We start from the raw sequence: 20,898 nt of genomic DNA on the forward strand, positions 1-20,898 counted from the left end.
AAACACGTGAAGTTTTGTTGAACTTTTAACTCGCTCTAGCATCTCTCTATTTTCCAACAGGGCAGTATCTCTATTTTCCAACAGGGCAGTAGAAGGGTGTGGGTGAAGGAGAGAGACTCTGGGTGGTCTAAAGCAGAGAAAACGTTAGCTTCCTCTGCTTCCACACATATGGTGCGGCTTGGCCTTTTTGTTTTGTTTTAAGGGGTTTAAGTCATAAACTTCTCTTTAGGTACGATATGCTTATTTTACCTACCTATAATGTTATTCTATTTTTGAATTCTGTTCCTAGCACTCTCTCTGTCTCCGTCTCTGTCTCTGTCTCTCTTTCTGTCTCTCTCTCTGTCTCTCTCTCTGTCTCTCTCTCTGTCTCTCTCTCTGTCTCTCTTTCTGTCTCTCTCTCTGTCTCTCTCTCTGTCTCCTTCTCTGTCTCTCTCTCTGTCTCTGTCTCTCTCTCTGTCTCTGTCTCTCTTTCTGTCTCTGTCTCTCTTTCTGTCTCTGTCTCTCTCTCTTTCTGTCGCTGTCTCTCTTTCCGTCTCCGTCTCCGTCTCCGTCTCCGTCTCCGTCTCCGTCTCCGTCTCCGTCTCCGTCTCCGTCTCCGTCTCCGTCTCTGTCTCTGTCTCCGTCTCTGTATCTGTCTCCGTCTCCGTCTCCGTCTCTCTCTCTGTCTCTCTTTGTATCTGTCTCTGACTCTGTCTCTCTCAATTCAATTCAATTCAATTCAAAGGGCTTTATTGGCATGGGAAACATATGTTTACATTGCCAAAGCAAGTGAAATAGATAATAAACAAAAGTGAAATAAACAATCAAAAATGAACAGTAAACATTACACTCACAAAAGTTTCAAAGGAATAAAGACATTTCAAATGTCATATTATGGCTATGTACAGTGTTGTAACGATGTACAAATAGTTGAAGTACAAAAGGAAAAATAAATAAACATAAATATGGGTTGTCTTCACAATGGTGTTTGTTCTACACTGGTTGACCTTAACTTCTCTCTCTCTCTCTCTCTCTCTCTCTCTCTCTCTCTCTCTCTCTCTCTCTCTCTCTCTCTCTCTCTCTCTCTCTCTCTCTCTCTCTCTCTCTCTCTCTCTCTCTCTCCTCTCTCTCTCTCTCTCTCTCTCTCTCTCTCTCTCTCTCTCTCTCTCTCTCTCTCTCTCTCTCTCTATCTCTCTCTCTCTCGTTCTCTCTCTCTCTCTCTCTCTCTCTCTCTCTCTCTCTCTCTCTCTCTCTCTCTCTCTCTCTCTCTCTCTCTCTCTCTCTCTCTCTCTCTCTCTCTCCCCCCCTCTCTCTCTCTCCCCCCTCTCTCCCCCCACTCTCTCTCTCTATATCTCTCTCTCTTTCTCCTGCAATTTTGACTTTATGAAATATACAATTTGAGTGTTGAGTTTTTAGTTTTTTTCTGTGCTCCGTGTTCTCATAGATCCTTACTTTTCTACAATCCTTCTAAGTTTAATTAACCACTAGCCTTGACAGTGTTGAAGCACTGTAAGGTCTCCTACTCTAACTCTGTCTCTCGTCTCTTCTGATCACTATCTATAGGAAGTGGAGCCACATCAATCGTCCTCCACAGACCAAACACCAGTCATGGATCCTTCAGTCCCCTCCCCTTTCAACAGTCAGTCTCTTAAACACGAGTAGATCTGATACTGTTGGTCACCCTTTAGTAAATGGAGATGAACGGCACACTCCTGACCTGGCTGAAGATATTATCCCTGCTGAGGCAATATGTCTCCCATAAATAAATGATACAGTCCCCATCCCAAACCACATCGTTACAGACCCAACATCAGATTAAGGCTTTGAACGATCCTCTGTTTCAGAGGAGGAAACATGGAGACTTCACCCTGTGAGGCAGAGACCACAGAACTGGTCTTTATGAAGCAAATTTGACAGAAACGACTATAGTTATAAATAGACACTTATGTATCACACTAGGACAAGATGGTTTTCTTGTATCAAACTTTGAGTGCAGCCAGGCTCAAGTAAGACTTGAATCATTGTATTGATCTTATATTAGTTCTACAGTATACTGTAAGCGTTTTGACTTACGGAACTATATCTCTGTAGAGAGGCCTGGCACTGGAAGTAGTTCGGCAACGTTAGAGAAATCCCTACATTTCACTGAACCCTTCAATGTTAAAACTCTCCAATTCTAGTTCATGCTCTGGAGTTTCTGGACGCCATGGCAACAGCAAACTACGAAAGATTTAAACCTCTGAACTCATTCTCCGAATGATGGCGAGTCTTTTTTTAAATCAGAAGGGTGTATCAGATTTAAATGACTTGTATAATACTATTGTTTTACACTGGAATATTCATTCACACACACACACACACACACACACACACACACACACACACACACACACACACACACACACACACACACACACACACACACACACACACACACACACACACACACACACACACACACACACACACACACACACACACACACACACACACACACACACACACACACACAGGAAGTTATTTCCAGGACAAGGACCAACCAATGAGGAGAGGGTCTGCCTGCTACACCACACATGGAACAGATCATGTTGTATGCAGTAAGATCTCTGACCAATACCAAATAAAATAACCAAAAAAGAAAACCCCAATTTAGTCTGAAACCTCCCCTCCCGTTTGGCAGCCCTCCAGTTGGGGGTAATGAGCTCCAAAGCCAAACCTCAGCAGCTGTGGGTCTGGGGGCATCCAGCACCCGGTACTACCACTACCCATCCTGGGGGAAGGTGGGCTGGGCTAACGCCCCCCACCCCACCACCCAATGGACTACTCAGCCTCCTCTCATACAGGCCCATGAAGACTCCATTAAAACAGTCAACATGAAAGATCAAGTGGTAGCTAATTGTTCAGAAGGATTCAAGTCATAATGACACAGATCACATGAAAGACACGGCGCAAGGCAGACACACACACACACACACACACACACACACACACACACACACACACACACACACACACACACACACACACACACACACACACACACACACACACACACACACACACACCACCACCCAGACTCCTGTCTTTCTTTTTATTGTGGTGTTCCCAATTTTTTTTTTTGCACGTGTCTCCCCCTTTTCCTCCTCTGTCGTTGTGGTTTTTTCTTTGGAGGTTATAACGAGGTGTTTCATCAGTGTTTGATGATGTCTCACAGACGCTCTCAAAAAAGGATTTCTTGGTGCTGTTAACGTCCCTAAAACTTAACATGGCAGTTACAAAAGCAGGTACAGTGTAATTACAGTGTAGGTACACATTGTTACTTACAACTAAACATTGATTCAGGGATTTGATGGTTGCCCCCCCAGCAGTAAAGCTCTATAGCAGAGTAGATAGAGTCTTTGGTCCTGTCCTCTTTCTGACTGTCCCCAGTACCCAGACCCAGACAGATTACAGACTACCCTTCAGCGTGTATATAGAAAGAAGGAGGCTCTGTTTGAAGGTGAGGTATTGAAGTATATCAGTGTTTGTAAAAACATATATTTTTTTTGTATGTAATAGTCTATATAATAGCCTCGATTACATTCAGCATGTCTTCGTTGTCTGACTGCGTCGCCTGTAAAGGTATGAACTAGACTTGTGTGATAACCAGTAACGATGCCTCAGACCTGAATACTCTGGTTCGTCCTAAAGCTAAAGCCTACAGTTATAGCCCAGTGGACCAATAGTACTGAGTGGTACTGACCCATACACCACATTCCCGAAACCCACTTGGTCACATTTCTAGTGGGGGGGGAGGGGGGGGGGGGAGGGGGGGGGGGAGAAATGGATCCCTTTTAAGACTTTCTGTCTATGGAGATGACTGATGACCACCAACGTGCCTGTTGACTGATCACATTGTACCACTGGTTGACATGCAGTCTGGTGGTTCCATTGTTACATTAGAGGAAACCATCGACATGCTGCAGACTAGATACAGACAAACTCAGCATTTAATTGCAAGCAATTATTCATGTTTGGGTCAAAGCTATATTGTTCAGCTGCACACAAATCTGCGATTAGGGAGTGTAAGTAACTATAGCCTAAAATCAATCATTTTTAATATGAATACCACTGCCTATTGTTATGTAACATAATTAATGTTTCAGTATTCCTTGCCATATCTTAAATATTCCCTCTCTCTCTCTCTCTCTCTCTCTCTCTCTCTCTCTCTCTCTCTCTCTCTCTCTCTCTCTCTCTCTCTCTCTCCATCTCTCTCTCCCTCTCTCTCTCTCTCTCTCTCTCCATCTCTCTTTCCTTCTCTCTCTCCATCTCTGTCTCTCTCTCTGTCTCATTCTCTCTCGTTTTCCGTTGACATGCCTCTGATCCGTTGACCACACAGAGTGGAAAAATAACCCAGTCATATTGCCTGCAAGGCAAAAACTCATTCTGTCCCTGACCCTGGTTCTGTATCACCACATTTCCATCACCAAGCAAGTAAAAGACATCTAATAATTTCAATTTTCCCCCTCCATTGCAGTATTATTAACATTGTTAATTTTCTGAGGGCTACAGACCCAGGGAGGAATGTAAAGGGAAATGCATTACCCAGAGAGAGAGAGAGAGAGAGTGATCTTCCATTGATTTCCCTTCTGATTCCCTAAGTAAAGTTGGCAGCTGTTCCTAATGCCATAATGACATCTAGGAACCAATTCAACAGTTAAAACCATTTGGTGTATGCAGCATGGAAGATGTAGAAGCAAGACCAAGCATTTACAGACAGACATGCTGGCATGCGATTAGTTCGTTTCAGAATCGGGATAGATTCCCTGAATGGAATATTGCCAAATCCCTATTCTACCCCTTTGCATTGCATACATACATACAAACATACATTATGCCTGGCGAAAACCAAACACAGCATTCCACAGTAAAAACCTCATACCAACAGTCAAGCATGGTGTTGGTAGTGTGATGGTTTGGGGATGCTCTGCTGCCTCAGGACCTGGACCACTTGCCTTAATAGAAGGAACCATGAATTCTGCTCTGTATCAGAGAATTCTACAGGAGAATGTCAGGCCATCTGTCTGGGAGCTGAAGAGCAGCTGGATCATGCAGCAAGACAATGATCCAAAACACAATCAAGTCCACATGAAAATGGCTAAAGAGCAACACATTTGAAGTTTTGGAATGGCCTAGTCAAAGTCCAGACCTAGTCCCAATTGAGATGTTGTGGCAGGACTTGAAATGAGCAATTCATGCTAGAAAACCCACAAATGTCGCTGAGCTAAAGCATTTCTGTATGGAAGAGTGGGCCAAAATTCCTCCACAGCGATGTGAGAGACTGATCAACAACTACAGGAAGTGTTTGGTTGGAGTCATTGCAGCTAAAGGTGACACAACCCGTTACTGACTATAAGGAGGAGAGTAATTGTATTTATCATATAGGGACATTTAGTGTTGCATAACTTTGTTTATGAAATAAACTAAATAAGTATGTCATTGTTGTGTTATTTGTTCAATCAGATTCCATTTATCTAATATTTGGTTTTGGTTGAAGATCTGAAAAACATTCAGTTTTGAAAATATGCAAAAGAAGAGAAAATCAGAAAGGGGGAAAATACTTTTTCATAACACTGTAAATACATACAAGAGGCTTCAGGCTTATGACAAAGAAGACTGGTTCTATCTTCCACTGTCTAATAAGACTAGTTCTATCTTCCACTGTCTAATAAGACTAGTTCTATCTTCCACTGTCTAATAAGACTAGTTCTATCTTCCACTGTCTAATAAGACTAGTTCTATCTTCCACTGTCTAATAAGACTAGTTCTATCTTCCACTGTCTAATAAGACTAGTTCTATCTTCCACTGTCAAAGAAGACTAGTTCTATCTTCCACTGTCTAATAAGACTAGTTCTATTTTCCACTGTCTAATAAGACTAGTTCTATCTTCCACTGTCTAATAAGACTAGATCTATCTTCCACTGTCTAATAAGACTAGTTCTATCTTCCACTGTCTAATAAGACTAGTTATATCTTCCACTGTCTAATAAGACTAGATCTATCTTCCACTGTCAAGGAAGACTAGTTCTATCTTCCACTGTCTAATAAGACTAGTTCTATCTTCCACTGTCTAATAAGACTAGATCTATCTTCCACTGTCTAATAAGACTAGATCTATCTTCCACTGTCAAGGAAGACTAGTTCTATCTTCCACTGTCTAATAAGACTAGTTCTATCTTCCACTGTCTAATAAGACTAGTTCTATCTTCCACTGTCTAATAAGACTAGATCTATCTTCCACTGTAAAGGAAGACTAGTTCTATCTTCCACTGTCAAGGAAGACTAGTTCTATCTTCCACTGTCTAATAAGACTAGTTCTATCTTCCACTGTCAAGGAAGACTAGTTCTATCTTCCACTGTCTAATAAGACTAGTTCTATCTTCCACTGTCTAATAAGACTAGTTCTATCTTCCACTGTCTAATAAGACTAGTTATATCTTCCACTGTCTAATAAGACTAGTTCTATCTTCCACTGTCTAATAAGACTAGATCTACCTTCCACTGTCAAGGAAAACTAGTTCTATCTTCCACTGTCTAATAAGACTAGTTCTATCTTCCACTGTCAAAGAAGACTAGTTCTATCTTCCACTGTCTAATAAGACTAGTTCTATCTTCCACTGTCTAATAAGACTAGATCTATCTTCCACTGTCAAGGAAGACTAGTTCTATCTTCCACTGTCAAGGAAGACTAGTTCTATCTTCCACTGTCTAATAAGACTAGTTCTATCTTCCACTGTCAAGGAAGACTAGTTCTATCTTCCACTGTCAAAGAAGACTAGTTCTTTCTTCCACTGTCTAATAAGACTAGTTCTATCTTCCACTGTCTAATAAGACCAGTTCTATCTTCCACTGTCTAATAAGACTAGTTCTATCTTCCACTGTCTAATAAGACTAGATCTATCTTCCACTGTCTAATAAGACTAGTTCTATCTTCCACTGTCAAGGAAGACTAGTTCTATCTTCCACTGTCTAATAAGACTAGTTCTATCTTCCACTGTCTAATAAGACTAGTTCTATCTTCCACTGTCAAGGAAGACTAGTTCTATCTTCCACTGTCAAAGAAGACTAGATCTATCTTCCACTGTCTAATAAGACTAGTTCTATCTTCCACTGTCAAGGAAGACTAGTTCTATCTTCCACTGTCAAAGAAGACTAGATCTATCTTCCACTGTCTAATAAGACTAGATCTATCTTCCACTGTCAAGGAAGACTAGTTCTATCTTCCACTATCTAATAAGACTAGTTCTATCTTCCACTGTCAAATAAGACTAGATCTATCTTCCACTGTATAATAAGACTAGTTCTATCTTCCACTGTCAAAGAAGACTAGTTCTATCTTCCACTGTCAAAGAAGACTAGATCTATCTTCCACTGCTGTCAAAGAAGACTAAATCTATCTTCCACTGTCAAAGAAGACTAGCTCTATCTTCCACTGTCAAAGAAGACTAGTTCTATCTTCCACTGTCTAATAAGACTAGTTCTATCTTCCACTGTCTAATAAGACTAGATCTATCTTCCACTGTCAAGGAAAACTAGTTCTATCTTCCACTGTCTAATAAGACTAGTTCTATCTTCCACTGTCTAATAAGACTAGATCTATCTTCCACTGTCAAGGAAGACTAGTTCTATCTTCCACTGTCAAGGAAGACTAGTTCTATCTTCCACTGTCTAATAAGACTAGTTCTATCTTCCACTGTCAAGGAAGTCTAGTTCTATCTTCCACTGTCAAGGAAGACTAGTTCTATCTTCCACTGTCTAATAAGACTAGTTCTATCTTCCACTGTCTAATAAGACTAGTTCTATCTTCCACTGTCTAATAAGACTAGTTCTATCTTCCACTGTCTAATAAGACTAGATCTATCTTCCACTGTCTAATAAGACTAGTTCTATCTTCCACTTTCAAGGAAGACTAGTTCTATCTTCCACTGTCTAATAAGACTAGTTCTATCTTCCACTGTCTAATAAGACTAGTTCTATCTTCCACTGTCAAGGAAGACTAGTTCTATCTTCCACTGTCAAAGAAGACTAGATCTATTTTCCACTGTCTAATAAGACTAGTTCTATCTTCCACTGTCAAGGAAGACTAGTTCTATCTTCCACTGTCAAAGAAGACTAGATCTATCTTCCACTGTCTAATAAGACTAGATCTATCTTCCACTGTCAAGGAAGACTAGTTCTATCTTCCACTGTCTAATAAGACTAGTTCTATCTTCCACTGTCAAATAAGACTAGATCTATCTTCCACTGTTTAATAAGACTAGTTCTATCTTCCACTGTCAAAGAAGACTAGTTCTATCTTCCACTGTCAAAGAAGACTAGATCTATCTTCCACTGCTGTCAAAGAAGACTAAATCTATCTTCCACTGTCAAAGAAGACTAGCTCTATCTTCCACTGTCAAAGAAGACTAGTTCTATCTTCCACTGTCTAATAAGACTAGTTCTATCTTCCACTGTCTAATAAGACTAGTTCTATCTTCCACTGTCAAGGAAGACTAGTTCTATCTTCCACTGTCAAAGAAGACTAGATCTATCTTCCACTGTCTAATAAGACTAGTTCTATCTTCCACTGTCTAATAAGACTAGATCTATCTTCCACTGTCAAGGAAGACTAGTTCTATCTTCCACTGTCAAATAAGAATATATCTATCTTCCACTGTTTAATAAGACTAGTTCTATCTTCCACTGTCAAAGAAGACTAGTTCTATCTTCCACTGTCAAAGAAGACTAGATCTATCTTCCACTGTCAAAGAAGACTAGATCTATCTTCCACTGTCAAAGAAGACTAGTTCTATCTTCCACTGTCAAGGAAGACTAGTTCTATCTTCCACTGTCTAATAAGACTAGTTCTATATTCCACTGTCTAATAAGACTAGTTCTATCTTCCACTGTCAAGGAAGACTAGTTCTATCTTCCACTGTCAAAGAAGACTAGATCTATCTTCCACTGTCTAATAAGACTAGTTCTATATTCCACTGTCTAATAAGACTAGTTCTATCTTCCACTGTCAAGGAAGACTAGTTCTATCTTCCACTGTCTAAGAAGACTAGATCTATCTTCCACTGTCTAATAAGACTAGTTCTATCTTCCACTGTCAAAGAAGACTAGATCTATCTTCCACTGTCTAATAAGACTAGTTCTATCTTCCACTGTCAAAGAAGACTAGTTCTATCTTCCACTGTCAAGGAAGACTAGATCTATCTTCCACTGTCTAATAAGACTAGATCTATCTTCCACTGTCTAATAAGACTAGATCTATCTTCCACTGTCTAATAAGACTAGTTCTATCTTCCACTGTCAAGGAAGACTAGATCTATCTTCCACTGTCTAATAAGACTAAATCTATCTTACACTGTCTAATAAGACTAGATCTATCTTCCACTGTCTAATAAGACTAGTTCTATCTTCCACTGTCTAATAAGACTAGTTCTATCTTCCACTGTCTAATAAGACTAGATCTATCTTCCACTGTCTAATAAGACTAGATCTATCTTCCACTGTCTAATAAGACTAGTTCTATCTTCCACTGTCTAATAAGACTAGTTCTATCTTCCACTGTCTAATAAGACTAGTTCTAACTTCCACTGTCAAGGAAGACTAGTTCTATCTTCCACTGTCTAATAAGACTAGTTCTATCTTCCACTGTCTAAGAAGACTAGATCTATCTTCCACTGTCTAATAAGACTAGTTCTATCTTCCACTGTCAAAGAAGACTAGATCTATCTTCCACTGTCTAATAAGACTAGATCTATCTTCCACTGTCTAATAAGACTAGTTCTATATTCCACTGTCTAATAAGACTAGTTCTATCTTCCACTGTCTAATAAGACTAGTTCTATCTTCCACTGTCTAATAAGACTAGTTCTATCTTCCACTGTCAAGGAAGACTAGTTCTATCTTCCACTGTCAAAGAAGACTAGATCTATCTTCCACTGTCTAATAAGACTAGTTCTATCTTCCACTGTCAAGGAAGACTAGTTCTATCTTCCACTGTCAAAGAAGACTAGATCTATCTTCCACTGTCTAATAAGACTAGTTCTATCTTCCACTGTCTAATAAGACTAGTTCTATCTTCCACTGTCTAATAAGACTAGTTCTATCTTCCACTGTCTAATAAGACTAGTTATATCTTCCACTGTCTAATAAGACTAGATCTATCTTCCACTGTCAAGGAAAACTAGTTCTATTTTCCACTGTCAAAGAAGACTAGATCTATCTTCCACTGTCTAATAAGACTAGATCTATCTTCCACTGTCTAATAAGACTAGTTCTATCTTCCACTATCAAGGAAGACTAGATCTATCTTCCACTGTCTAATAAGACTAGTTCTATCTTCCACTGTCTAATAAGACTAGTTCTATCTTCCACTGTCAAAGAAGACTAGTTCTATCTTCCACTGTCAAGGAAGACTAGTTCTATCTTCCACTGTCTAATAAGACTAGTTCTATCTTCCACTGTCAAAGAAGACTAGATCTATCTTCCACTGTCTAATAAGACTAGTTTTATCTTCCACTGTCAAGGAAGACTAGTTCTATCTTCCACTGTCTAATAAGACTAGATCTATCTTCCACTGTCAAGGAAGACTAGATCTATCTTCCACTGTCTAATAAGACTAGTTCTATCTTCCACTGTCTAATAAGACTAGTTCTATCTTCCACTGTCTAATAAGACTAGTTCTATCTTCCACTGTCTAATAAGACTAGTTCTATCTTCCACTGTCTAATAAGACTAGTTCTATCTTCCACTGTCTAATAAGACTAGTTCTATCTTCCACTGTCAAAGAAGACTAGTTCTATCTTCCACTGTCAAGGAAAACTAGTTATATCTTCCATTGTCAATGAAGCAATAAGAAGAAGCTGTACGTTGCTCTGAACCTGTGAGCAACTTCAATCTTGACATTTTCTTGTTGATGGTTTTATGGTTACCAATAACTGTTCAAATCAATCAGATATTTTGGTGGAAATCCAACTCTTTAATGCTGTATCCCGACCTCTTCCCTCCTTATTGCTTACCTTCACACCCACAGATTTGACCCTACCCCTAAAACTCAAACCCCAAATTCAAAAATAGAAAATAAAACTGAACCAGCTTTCTGGAGAGGCTGTTAAATGCTTAACACAGTCTCTAATTATAGCAGACTGACTGACTGACTGACTGACTGACCGACTGACTGACTGGCTGGCTGACTGGCTGGCTGACTGGCTGACTGACTGGCTGACTGACTGGCTGACTGGCTGACTGACTGGTGTTTGAAGGGAGCTGTAAATGGGAACACACCAGAGATTTTAGATTACTCAAAACTCCTATAAAAGTGCAGAAAGCAGACCGTTGAGTCCACTTAGCAACACTTCCACTTGATACTTGTATAGATGCTGTAACTTACCCTCTCATTTCACTTTAATGTAAAACACCCAGCATTAATGATCAGAGAAAGGAAAAGGAAACCAAGTTAAACGAGAAACACTGCTTAGAGGCCATGTTATGTTAATGAGAGGAGAGGAAAACTCCCCAGATCGTCAGGAGTTGTGTTTGCCACGTATGATGGATATATGCTGTGTTTTAATGTGGGGCATTAGAATGTTATTTACAAGGTTTATATATTTGTGCGCTACTTCTATGTGTGTGTATATGTGGCGTGTGTGTGTGTGTGTGTGTGTGTGTGTGTGTGTGTGTGTGTGTGTGTGTGTGTGTGTGTGTGTGTGTGTGTGTGTGTGTGTGTGTGTGTGTGTGTGTGTGCGTGCGTGCGTGCGTGCGTGCGTGCGTGTGTGTGCGTGTGCGTGTGTGTGTGTGTGTGTGTGTGTGTGTGTGTGCGTGCGTGCATGCGTGCGTGTGTGTGTGTGCATGTGCGTGTGTGTGAGTTCATATCCACTGCCTCTGGTTGCTATAAGAAAATAAAGAGTTTAAGGTCAGTTGGAGAGCAGACTGCTAAATATAGTGGTGTGTTCATGTGAGGGCCAGACTCTCCTGAAGACAAGCTGTCCTCTGACCATGCCTTGTAATTCAGGAAGAAAATAAGGACTCAAATTATATGTTTATTTTTTGACAACAATTTTAATCTTCTGTTCTCTCGTTTTGAGAAAAGAGACGCCCACAAGGACGCTGGAAACTAAGACCAAGGTTTAGGTTAGTAGGAGACTACTGAAACTAAGACTAGCCTACTGTTTATTTATCCAGTAAATACAGACTAATCAATGCAGCTAATATAACCTTCAGTTCAAGCACAGGGGTATTTACAGTACATTAAACACAGAGAGTATATCTTCTCTCCACTGAAATCCTGTCAGGTTCAGCAAGATAGCGAAGATGGGGAGGTGGGGGGGGGGGGAGTATTAACTTCATCAAGTCCTTTACTGTCATCTGTTATGTTGAATCACAGCTATGCAGTTATGTAACATGTTGTTTTTGCCATGGCCTAGCTGTGTTGTAGTATATAACTCGTTCAGTGTCCAGCCCTCTCTTTGCTCTTGGGCGTAATACTGTAGTACAATAACAGTTATTCCCATAGACACGTCCCAGGCTCAGACTATTCTCTGCAGGAGAATAGTCAACTGTTATACGGTGTCAGCTTCTCACCGCTTTCTCATTTAAGTGATGCATGTTTATTCTTATAATCGTATTTCTTCTTTTTTTTTTGTTGTTGAGCAAAGCTGACAATTTGACAAAGTGGTCATCTTGAAAGAATAAATGCTATTGCATTTACCAAACACAATGTGTTCACCAAACACACTTATTTAATAAGATAGTGATAAAGACCTGTTAAATAATAGTGCACGGTTGCGACTTGCAGTAACACAAAAAGGGGCTCTGAGGAATGGAGCAAGCACACAACGGGTGAGGCTAAAGACGTTGCTGGTGGCTAAAATAGACGCATTTTAAATGAACGTACTCGCTCGTCAGAATTGCACCGGTAATTAGCCTACGTTTCAAATTACAAACATTTCAAATGACAATCTGAACAAACCATCTCTATCTCCCCTCTTTCTAGCCTATACATAGTTGCGTCGCTGTCGTTATTTGTAGGCCTTAAACCGTAAATAATGTCATTCAAGTATGAATATCAATCGAAGTTAATAAAAGTGGGTCAGGACAGGTGGTACAAATTACGCTCTATAAAATATAGGGGTTTCAAGAAAGCCCGTGGTTTTGTTTGAGGTAGGCCCTACAGTATGACAGCATTTTGCGAAATGAATGATCAAATAAAATCCCTGAGAAATAGAGTCGCTTAAAACAGATCTGAAGAAGGATTTAAATACAGCTGTGTTGGGAGTATAGTAGGCTAAATATTTCCAAATGTAAGTCGAGCTATTTGAGTCACCAGTGCTTTACTTACAGGAGGAAACAAACTAGCTTCGTTTTAAAAGTTGCGGTCAGAATTTATTTGATTTGATGTGATAATCATTTCTTTAATTTGTTTTATTTCTTTGTCATTTCGAACAGTTGAATCCTTTCAAACCATTACAGCTAATGCCTACAAAAGAATTTAACTGCACTTCAGAATATTGAAAACAGAGACAGACGGTTAAAAACCAAACAATAAAATCTGTTCTAACCGCAGGCCCTACCAGTTTAATTTATTGATTTATTCGTGGCCAGCATGTTAGTGTGTGCGACAGTGTCACGATAATAATAACCTATCGAAAGGCAAGCAGCTTTACATCATTATCTGCCTATTAACAACGTTATTTTTTTATGGAGAATTTGCCTATATCTAATCATATTATTAATTGTACGGGGTACAGTAGGGTAGTAGTGGGAGTAAGGGAGACCATAACGCATCCGTTCGCAAAAAAAAAAAGGGATCCTTCTCGTTACGTCATTATCGCCAAAGATGGTCAACATTAGGCCTAATATTGGCAGGTAGGCTATATTATATTATATGTAGGCTATATTATATTATATGTAGGCTATATTATATTATATGTAGGCTATATTATACCTATAGGACTATAATGATGCTGATGCTGGAAGAACAGGAAATAGTGAACCTGACTGAGCAAGCTGGGCGCTTTGACGCCAATAGAGTGTAAATTACCTGACAATTATTGAAGACTTAATTCATTCATAATAGCCACTCAACCACCCATTTCCCAAAGATTAATCTGGATTTGTCAATGTGCATTTGGGGAGGTGGGATGGTTTCTACTCCCATGCCCTCCATCCCTTTTCATTCCCTCTCTCCTTTATTGGCTTTCAACGAATCTTCAAAGAGCCCGGACCCTATAATTAAGGGGCGGGCTCTCTGCCTCTCCCAATACGTCTGTGCGTTCATGCCGGAGTTCTCACACACTGTCCCGGGACTGCGAGCAGAGAAGAGAACCGACTTAACTATCTACTCTTGGGGTTTTGTTTCCCAGGGATGGCCGCATCTATTCTGGAGGTATGGAATATTCTTGTTTGTGTTTTTAAATGAACTTTAAAGTTGTTTTACAGTGACGCGCCATTTGTATTTTCCATCAGAACTAGGCTACGGCTTGTCGAGGTAACTATGGGCACACGCGTAGACTCTGACTCGGAAGGATCCGTCATGTCCCAGGTTACTGTTCAATGTTCTTGAGGAAATGAAGGTCAAACGGAGAAAGAACGGTTGCACTGTTGACATTTGACAATATGCTTTTATAAAACAAGATTAGATTGTCGTAAAATATGTAGTCTAAAATATGATATTTGTCTCTCCATCTGTCAGAAACGATGTGCGTAACTGAACATTCTGACTAAAGGTATACCATAGCCTATGTCATTTATATTGGGTTTTATCAAAAACATTTTTAAATAAAGGGTATGTAATTTAACGCAAATTAATGGCATGTATTCTATAGTCAGCCTTAGTCCAAGACCAATATGCTATGCTAGCAGACATCCCAAATTAAAATGTTACCTTTACACACGTTGGTTATCATAACAAACATATGAGTTGATATAAGAACTAAATGGGACTTCGAATGAGGGATTAACAGGTTAACATCAAATATAATTCATATAGAAAGGTGTGGTCTGACCTCCTGATTGGTAGACAGACTGAATGAAATGGTATATGCCTGACAAATCAGTCCACAGCCAAATCTTCACGAAACGCAAATCTCTCGCCAAACCTCTCCCAATAAGAAGATATTGATACAGTACAGACTTGATTCCACTGCAATTAAAGAAGCATTACATTTCTGCCGCTCATCAACACTATAACGCGGAGGACATACAAGTTAAAACGCAAGAGGGAGGGGTAGTGAACATACAAAAAAAACACATTACAGCCGCAGTTAACTCTTTATCTCGGTGATTGGGTGCAATTAACCTGGAAACAAGAACCACAGCAACAGGATACGCTAAATCCACCGCAGGCGCTTCGCAAGCAGACGGAGGAAATCCTCCCCTCAACTCAACCCTGGTGTGGAGCCTCCGGGTGCTAGCTGGTGATTAGGGACTTTGTTACTGCTGTAAGGACGAGACTAGAGGCCTTAAATGGTCTTAAGTGGAATAACAGGTATCAGCTGACAGTGTAGTGTAAATTGGGGGGAAACGTATTTATTTTGCCTTCTGGCAAATACGCACTTTCAGCAAAAGAAGAGAATATCTCTGTCCATTTTAAACGAGTAGACATAGGCTAGGCCCACCACATGCAGAAATATCCGCCTACAAGTCCTATGACTTGATGTGCACTATACAACTTTGGCTGGCTCTTTTGTCCTGAGTGTTAATTGGATATTGGAGGAAATCTCCTGTTGATTTGACCTGCGCTTTGTAACCACTTGACACGCTGATCTTAAATGATAGGATTAAGGCCATGTAGCCTAATGCACGACCCGCTCAATACGAGCTCTTCAAAGGTAGTCGGATTGTTGTTCGAACGTTCTTTATCTGGTGATCTTTATAAAATATCATGTTAAGACAGGACAATGAGGAGAGAGTCCGTGTGTGAACAATGCGCCATTGTTGAAGGGTATAAATAAATCAAACCGTTTCAAATGTCATGGTGACCATTCAGGACTAACATGTTTGGCAAGATTTCAACTGACAACAATACTGTTACTGAGAACAATTTAGTTGACGTAAATAGTGTTTTTAAATGTACATTATTCAGATACAGTTTTATCACATTTAATTCCTCTTTTCCCTTATTTAATTATTCTGTCTGTTTACCAAAACAAGCAGGCATATATTTTCATCAACAAGTTTAATTTGAAATGAACTGAAACCAAAGTAAATCTCCTCTGTTCTGTGATGTATAGGGGAAACAGCCTGCCATACTGTTGTGATTAGACACTGACAGAAGCAGCAGCCATTTGCTCTGTCTAATCTCTCCTGTCTCCTCTCCCTTCTAGGAGGAAGCTCGCTATGGTTCCAGTCCTCTTGCTATGCTAACCGCTACCTGCAACAAGTTTGGCAGCACCAGCCCGGTGAGGGATTCAGCCACCCCGGGCAAGGCCGGCCCCGGCAGCTCCGCTCCAGGCAAGAAGCAGTACACCATGAGCTCAGAGCTCCAGGGACAGAGAATCAGCAGAGGAGGAGAGAGCATGGAGAACTCCTACACTGGTTCCTTCAGCTCAGCAGGGGGGTTACTCACACCCACTGGCAGCCCTCCTCCATCCTCTGGGGGGTATACGTCAGAGTACAACCCCTTCTCCCACTCCTTCCAGACCTCCATGTCCCAGGGCCAGGACCAGTCTCTGCTGGTGTCCAAGGCCCACGCCACGGCCGACTGTCTGACCAGCGTCTACACCTCCCTGGACATGACTCACCCCTACGGCTCCTGGTACAAGGCAGGCATCCACCCCGGCATCACCGCCGCGCCCTCCAACACCACTTCCTCCTGGTGGGACGTCCACCCCAATACCAACTGGCTGAGTGCTGCCCAGCCCCAGTCCGACGGCCTCCAGGGATCCCTCCAACCCGTCCCTCCCCAAGCCTCCCTCAGCCCCCAGCTGCCCAGCTACACCTCTGACTTCACCTCTCTGAACCCAGCTCAGTACCCCTCGGTGGGCCTGGGATCCACATCACACCTCCTCCAGTCCTCCCAGCACATGCTGCCTCAGGACATGTACAAGCCCAAGCCGGTGTCTGGCGGGGGGCTGATGGAGAGTCAGATGGGCCTGAAGCCTGCTGGTGGATCACGGGGGTACGGTGGAGGAACCACCACTGGCCGGTCCAACTGTGACTGTCCCAACTGTCAGGAGCTGGAGCGGCTTGGGGCCTCGGCTGCATCCCTGAGGAAGAAGCCCGTTCATAGCTGCCACATCCCGGGGTGTGGGAAGGTGTACGGTAAGGCCTCGCATCTCAAAGCCCACCTCCGCTGGCACACCGGGGAGAGACCTTTCGTCTGCAACTGGCTGTTCTGCGGGAAACGTTTCACACGTTCCGACGAACTGGAGAGGCACGTCCGTACGCACACCCGAGAGAAGAAGTTCACCTGCCTGCTGTGTAACAAGAGATTCACCCGCAGCGACCACCTCAGCAAGCACCAGAAGACCCACGCAGAGTCTGCCCTGCAGCAGGCCAAGACCGGGGAGGGAGAGGCTCAGGACCCCAGGAACAACGATGAGACGACAGACCCCAATAACCTCAACACGGCCGTGCAGAATAACAACGTCCCTAGTGAGACGACTACCAACGGAGAGGAGAAGACTGGCTCAGCCAACGGGGTAGAGACGAGCAGTGGACTGCTGGAGATTTAACTTCAGCGTATGTGGGTCTTATAGAGATGTTTTGTTCAGTTAGTGTGCCACCGTTGTGGTGCAAAGTTTACTATATATCTAAAAACAAAACAGCATTATTTACTATTTGTACATGCTGCCTGCGCGTTTGACATTAATTGTCAAAGGATGTATTTGACATAGTTTGTATTGACTTTCAAGATAACTGGCCAGGCTGGTCGGAAATACCCATTCTGTGGACTACACACACACACACACACACACACACACACACACACACACACACACACAATTTCTTAATTTTCAGTAAGACAAACCACTAAATTCAATCTGTAAGATCAGAGGGGGAAAAAACCAAGAAGAAAATGTGTGTATCTAGTATGAGGGACGTAATGGAGCATTGCTTTGCCATGGTACATTATTGGCTCAGTAAGAACCAGTCTCTGATATCGGGTACGTCTTGTTTTTGGGTTTGAGTCTGTGCGCTTCCTATCATGTCTTATTTAATTTTAGATTTACACAAATAATCTAATTTATGTATTAAATTATAAGCATTAAAGATTATCGTGCATTTTTCAGGCAGTGCATTGTTGGATAATAATGGCAAGATAAAGCTGGCCATTGATCATTTAGTAAATTAAGATTTTCTTTTTGGTTTCTTTTATTTATTGATTATAACCACGGTGATGTTTTTGGTGCTATCTTGTTTGAAGATGTATTTATAGATCTTGAAATGAATTGTTTCTGCTAACTATTTTCTATATAACCTTTCTATTGTGAAGTCTAAACACCTGCCACGTTGATAGTTGATAAAAGCGTTCTCCTTGAGGGTACTTATCGCTGTAATGTCAGGTGTGTTATTTTTCTACCTTTTTCTATTTTGTTGATAAACTTCTTTCCAACTATAATGAAAATGACACAACAATAATATTAAGACACACTGATTAAATTAGAAATCAGATGTTATATGTTCATGTCTTCAAAGAAAGTCCAAAGTTTATCACATCAATGCATGATGGATATTTGGGATAATAAACTCCTGATATTTTGTGATTGAACTTCATGAAGAATATTAGTTGGAACTTTTGCAGGATGTGGAATGAGCTAAATAATGAAACAGTAATTCAGCATGAGCTTGGTATAGGAGTATGTCTGAGTGTCATGATTTGGAAGTCATGACATGGAATGGTGCTTCAGTAAAAGGAAAAAAAAACTATTTACTTTGTTCACTGGTGTTATTTTCATTTTTCCAAACCCATAAGTCTCATCTCCCCACTCGATTCCATAAAGGTTTATCTTGCAGAAATAGCAAGCGATCCCAAAGTCTAAAAGTAAAATGCTACATAGACTCTTCTCTTCCTTCATCTCTCCATCCCTCTCTTCCTCCTCCATCCCTCTCGTCCTCCTCCATCTCTCCATCCCTCTCTTCCTCCTCCATCTCTCCATACCTCTCTTCCTCCTCCCTCTCTTCCTCCTTCATCCCTCTCTTTCTCCTCCATCTCTCCATCCCTCTCCTCCTCCTCCATCTCTCCATCCCTCTCTTCCTCCTCCATCTCTCCAACCCTCTCTTCCTCCTCCATCTCTCCATCCCTCTCTTCCTCCATCTCTCCATCCCTCTCTTCCTCCTCCATCTCTCCATCCCTCTCTTCCTCCTCCATCTCTCCATCCCTCTCTTCCTCCTCCATCTCTCCATCCCTCTCTTCCATCTCTCCATCCCTCTCGTCCTCCTCCATCTCTCCAGCCGAAGTCTACGCCCCTTCGTCAGTGATTGGCCAACTGTAGGGATTCTTCAATAAAGTATATGTTGTTATTCAACGAGAGACAATTTGTTTTGTGTATACTAGCTATGTCTCAAAATGGACAAACACTACTATAAGTCAGAGGAGAGGACGTGTCTGGAGGTATGGTTTACTGAGGTTTAGTCAGAGAAGAGGAGAGGACGTGTCTGGAGGTATGGTTTACTGAGGTTTAGTCAGAGAAGAGGAGAGGACGTGTCTGGAGGTATGGTTTACTGAGGTTTAGTCAGAGAAGAGGAGAGGACGTGTCTGGAGGTATGGTTTACTGAGGTTTAGTCAGAGAAGAGGAGAGGACGTGTCTGGAGGTATGGTTTACTGAGGTTTAGTCAGAGAAGAGGAGAGGACGTGTCTGGAGGTATGGTTTACTGAGGTTTAGTCAGAGAAGAGGAGAGGACGTGTCTGGAGGTATGGTTTACTGAGGTTTAGTCAGAGAAGAGGAGAGGACGTGTCTGGAGGTATGGTTTACTGAGGTTTAGTCAGAGAAGAGGAGAGGACGTGTCTGGAGGTATGGTTTACTGAGGTTTAGTCAGAGAAGAGGAGAGGACGTGTCTGGAGGTATGGTTTACTGAGGTTTAGTCAGAGAAGAGGAGAGGACGTGTCTGGAGGTATGGTTTACTGAGGTTTAGTCAGAGAAGAGGAGAGGACGTGTCTGGAGGTATGGTTTACTGAGGTTTAGTCAGAGAAGAGGAGAGGACGTGTCTGGAGGTATGGTTTACTGAGGTTTAGTCAGAGAAGAGGAGAGGACGTGTCTGGAGGTATGGTTTACTGAGGTTTAGTCAGAGAAGAGGAGAGGACGTGTCTGGAGGTATGGTTTACTGAGGTTTAGTCAGAGAAGAGGAGAGGACGTGTCTGGAGGTATGGTTTACTGAGGTTTAGTCAGAGAAGAGGAGAGGACGTGTCTGGAGGTATGGTTTACTGAGGTTTAGTCAGAGAAGAGGAGAGGACGTGTCTGGAGGTATGGTTTACTGAGGTTTAGTCAGAGAAGAGGAGAGGACGTGTCTGGAGGTATGGTTTACTGAGGTTTAGTCAGAGAAGAGGAGAGGACGTGTCTGGAGGTATGGTTTACTGAGGTTTAGTCAGAGAAGAGGAGAGGACGTGTCTGGAGGTATGGTTTACTGAGGTTTAGTCAGAGAAGAGGAGAGGACGTGTCTGGAGGTATGGTTTACTGAGGTTTAGTCAGAGAAGAGGCGAGGACGTGTCTGGAGGTATGGTTTACTGAGGTTTAGTCAGAGAAGAGGAGAAGACGTGTCTGGAGGTATGGTTTACTGAGGTTTAGTCAGAGAAGAGGAGAGGACGTGTCTGGAGGTATGGTTTACTGAGGTTTAGTCTAGTGTAGCTAGATTATAATTGGCCCCAGTCAAGAGGGGGGTTTGTAGGCTAAAACAGGTGTAGAGAGTGATTGGAGCCTGAGGAACATGGACATTAGTGTTGTTGATAAAAA

The 20,898-nt window shown here is 41.7% G+C and overlaps 1 protein-coding gene across 3 annotated transcripts; it reads left to right on the plus strand.

Moving 5' to 3' along the window:
• The first annotated feature begins 14,252 nt into the window (after positions 1 to 14,252).
• On the plus strand, positions 14,253 to 18,877 carry sp7 (Sp7 transcription factor). 3 transcript variants are annotated; one of them, XM_071365944.1, is made up of 2 exons: positions 14,253 to 14,393; positions 16,333 to 18,877. In XM_071365944.1, exons 1-2 carry the CDS (start codon positions 14,373 to 14,375, stop codon positions 17,680 to 17,682), a joined length of 1,371 nt encoding a protein of 456 aa, XP_071222045.1. In that variant the 5' UTR covers positions 14,253 to 14,372; the 3' UTR covers positions 17,683 to 18,877. The 3 variants fall into 3 exon arrangements, with proteins under 3 accessions (XP_071222045.1, XP_071222054.1, XP_071222038.1); XM_071365953.1 differs by lacking the exon at positions 14,253 to 14,393 and adding an exon at positions 15,116 to 15,423; XM_071365937.1 differs by lacking the exon at positions 14,253 to 14,393 and adding an exon at positions 15,508 to 16,059.
• Positions 18,878 to 20,898: the final 2,021 nt, after the last annotated feature.

The sequence above is a fragment of the Salvelinus alpinus genome, chromosome 2 (genome assembly GCF_045679555.1).
Source record: "Salvelinus alpinus chromosome 2, SLU_Salpinus.1, whole genome shotgun sequence".
In the NCBI taxonomy this organism is placed as follows: Eukaryota; Metazoa; Chordata; class Actinopteri; order Salmoniformes; family Salmonidae; genus Salvelinus; species Salvelinus alpinus.

What these genes read in the sequence shown, in the direction of transcription:
- sp7 (XM_071365937.1), top strand. Translation starts at nt 16,003, where the DNA reads ATGTTTGGCAAGATTTCAACTGACAACAATACTGTTACTGAGAACAAT. An exon ending in CTGAGAACAATTTAGTTGAC is followed by an intron (nt 16,060 to 16,332) that starts GTAAATAGTGTT and finishes TCTCCCTTCTAG; the next exon opens with GAGGAAGCTCGCTATGGTTC.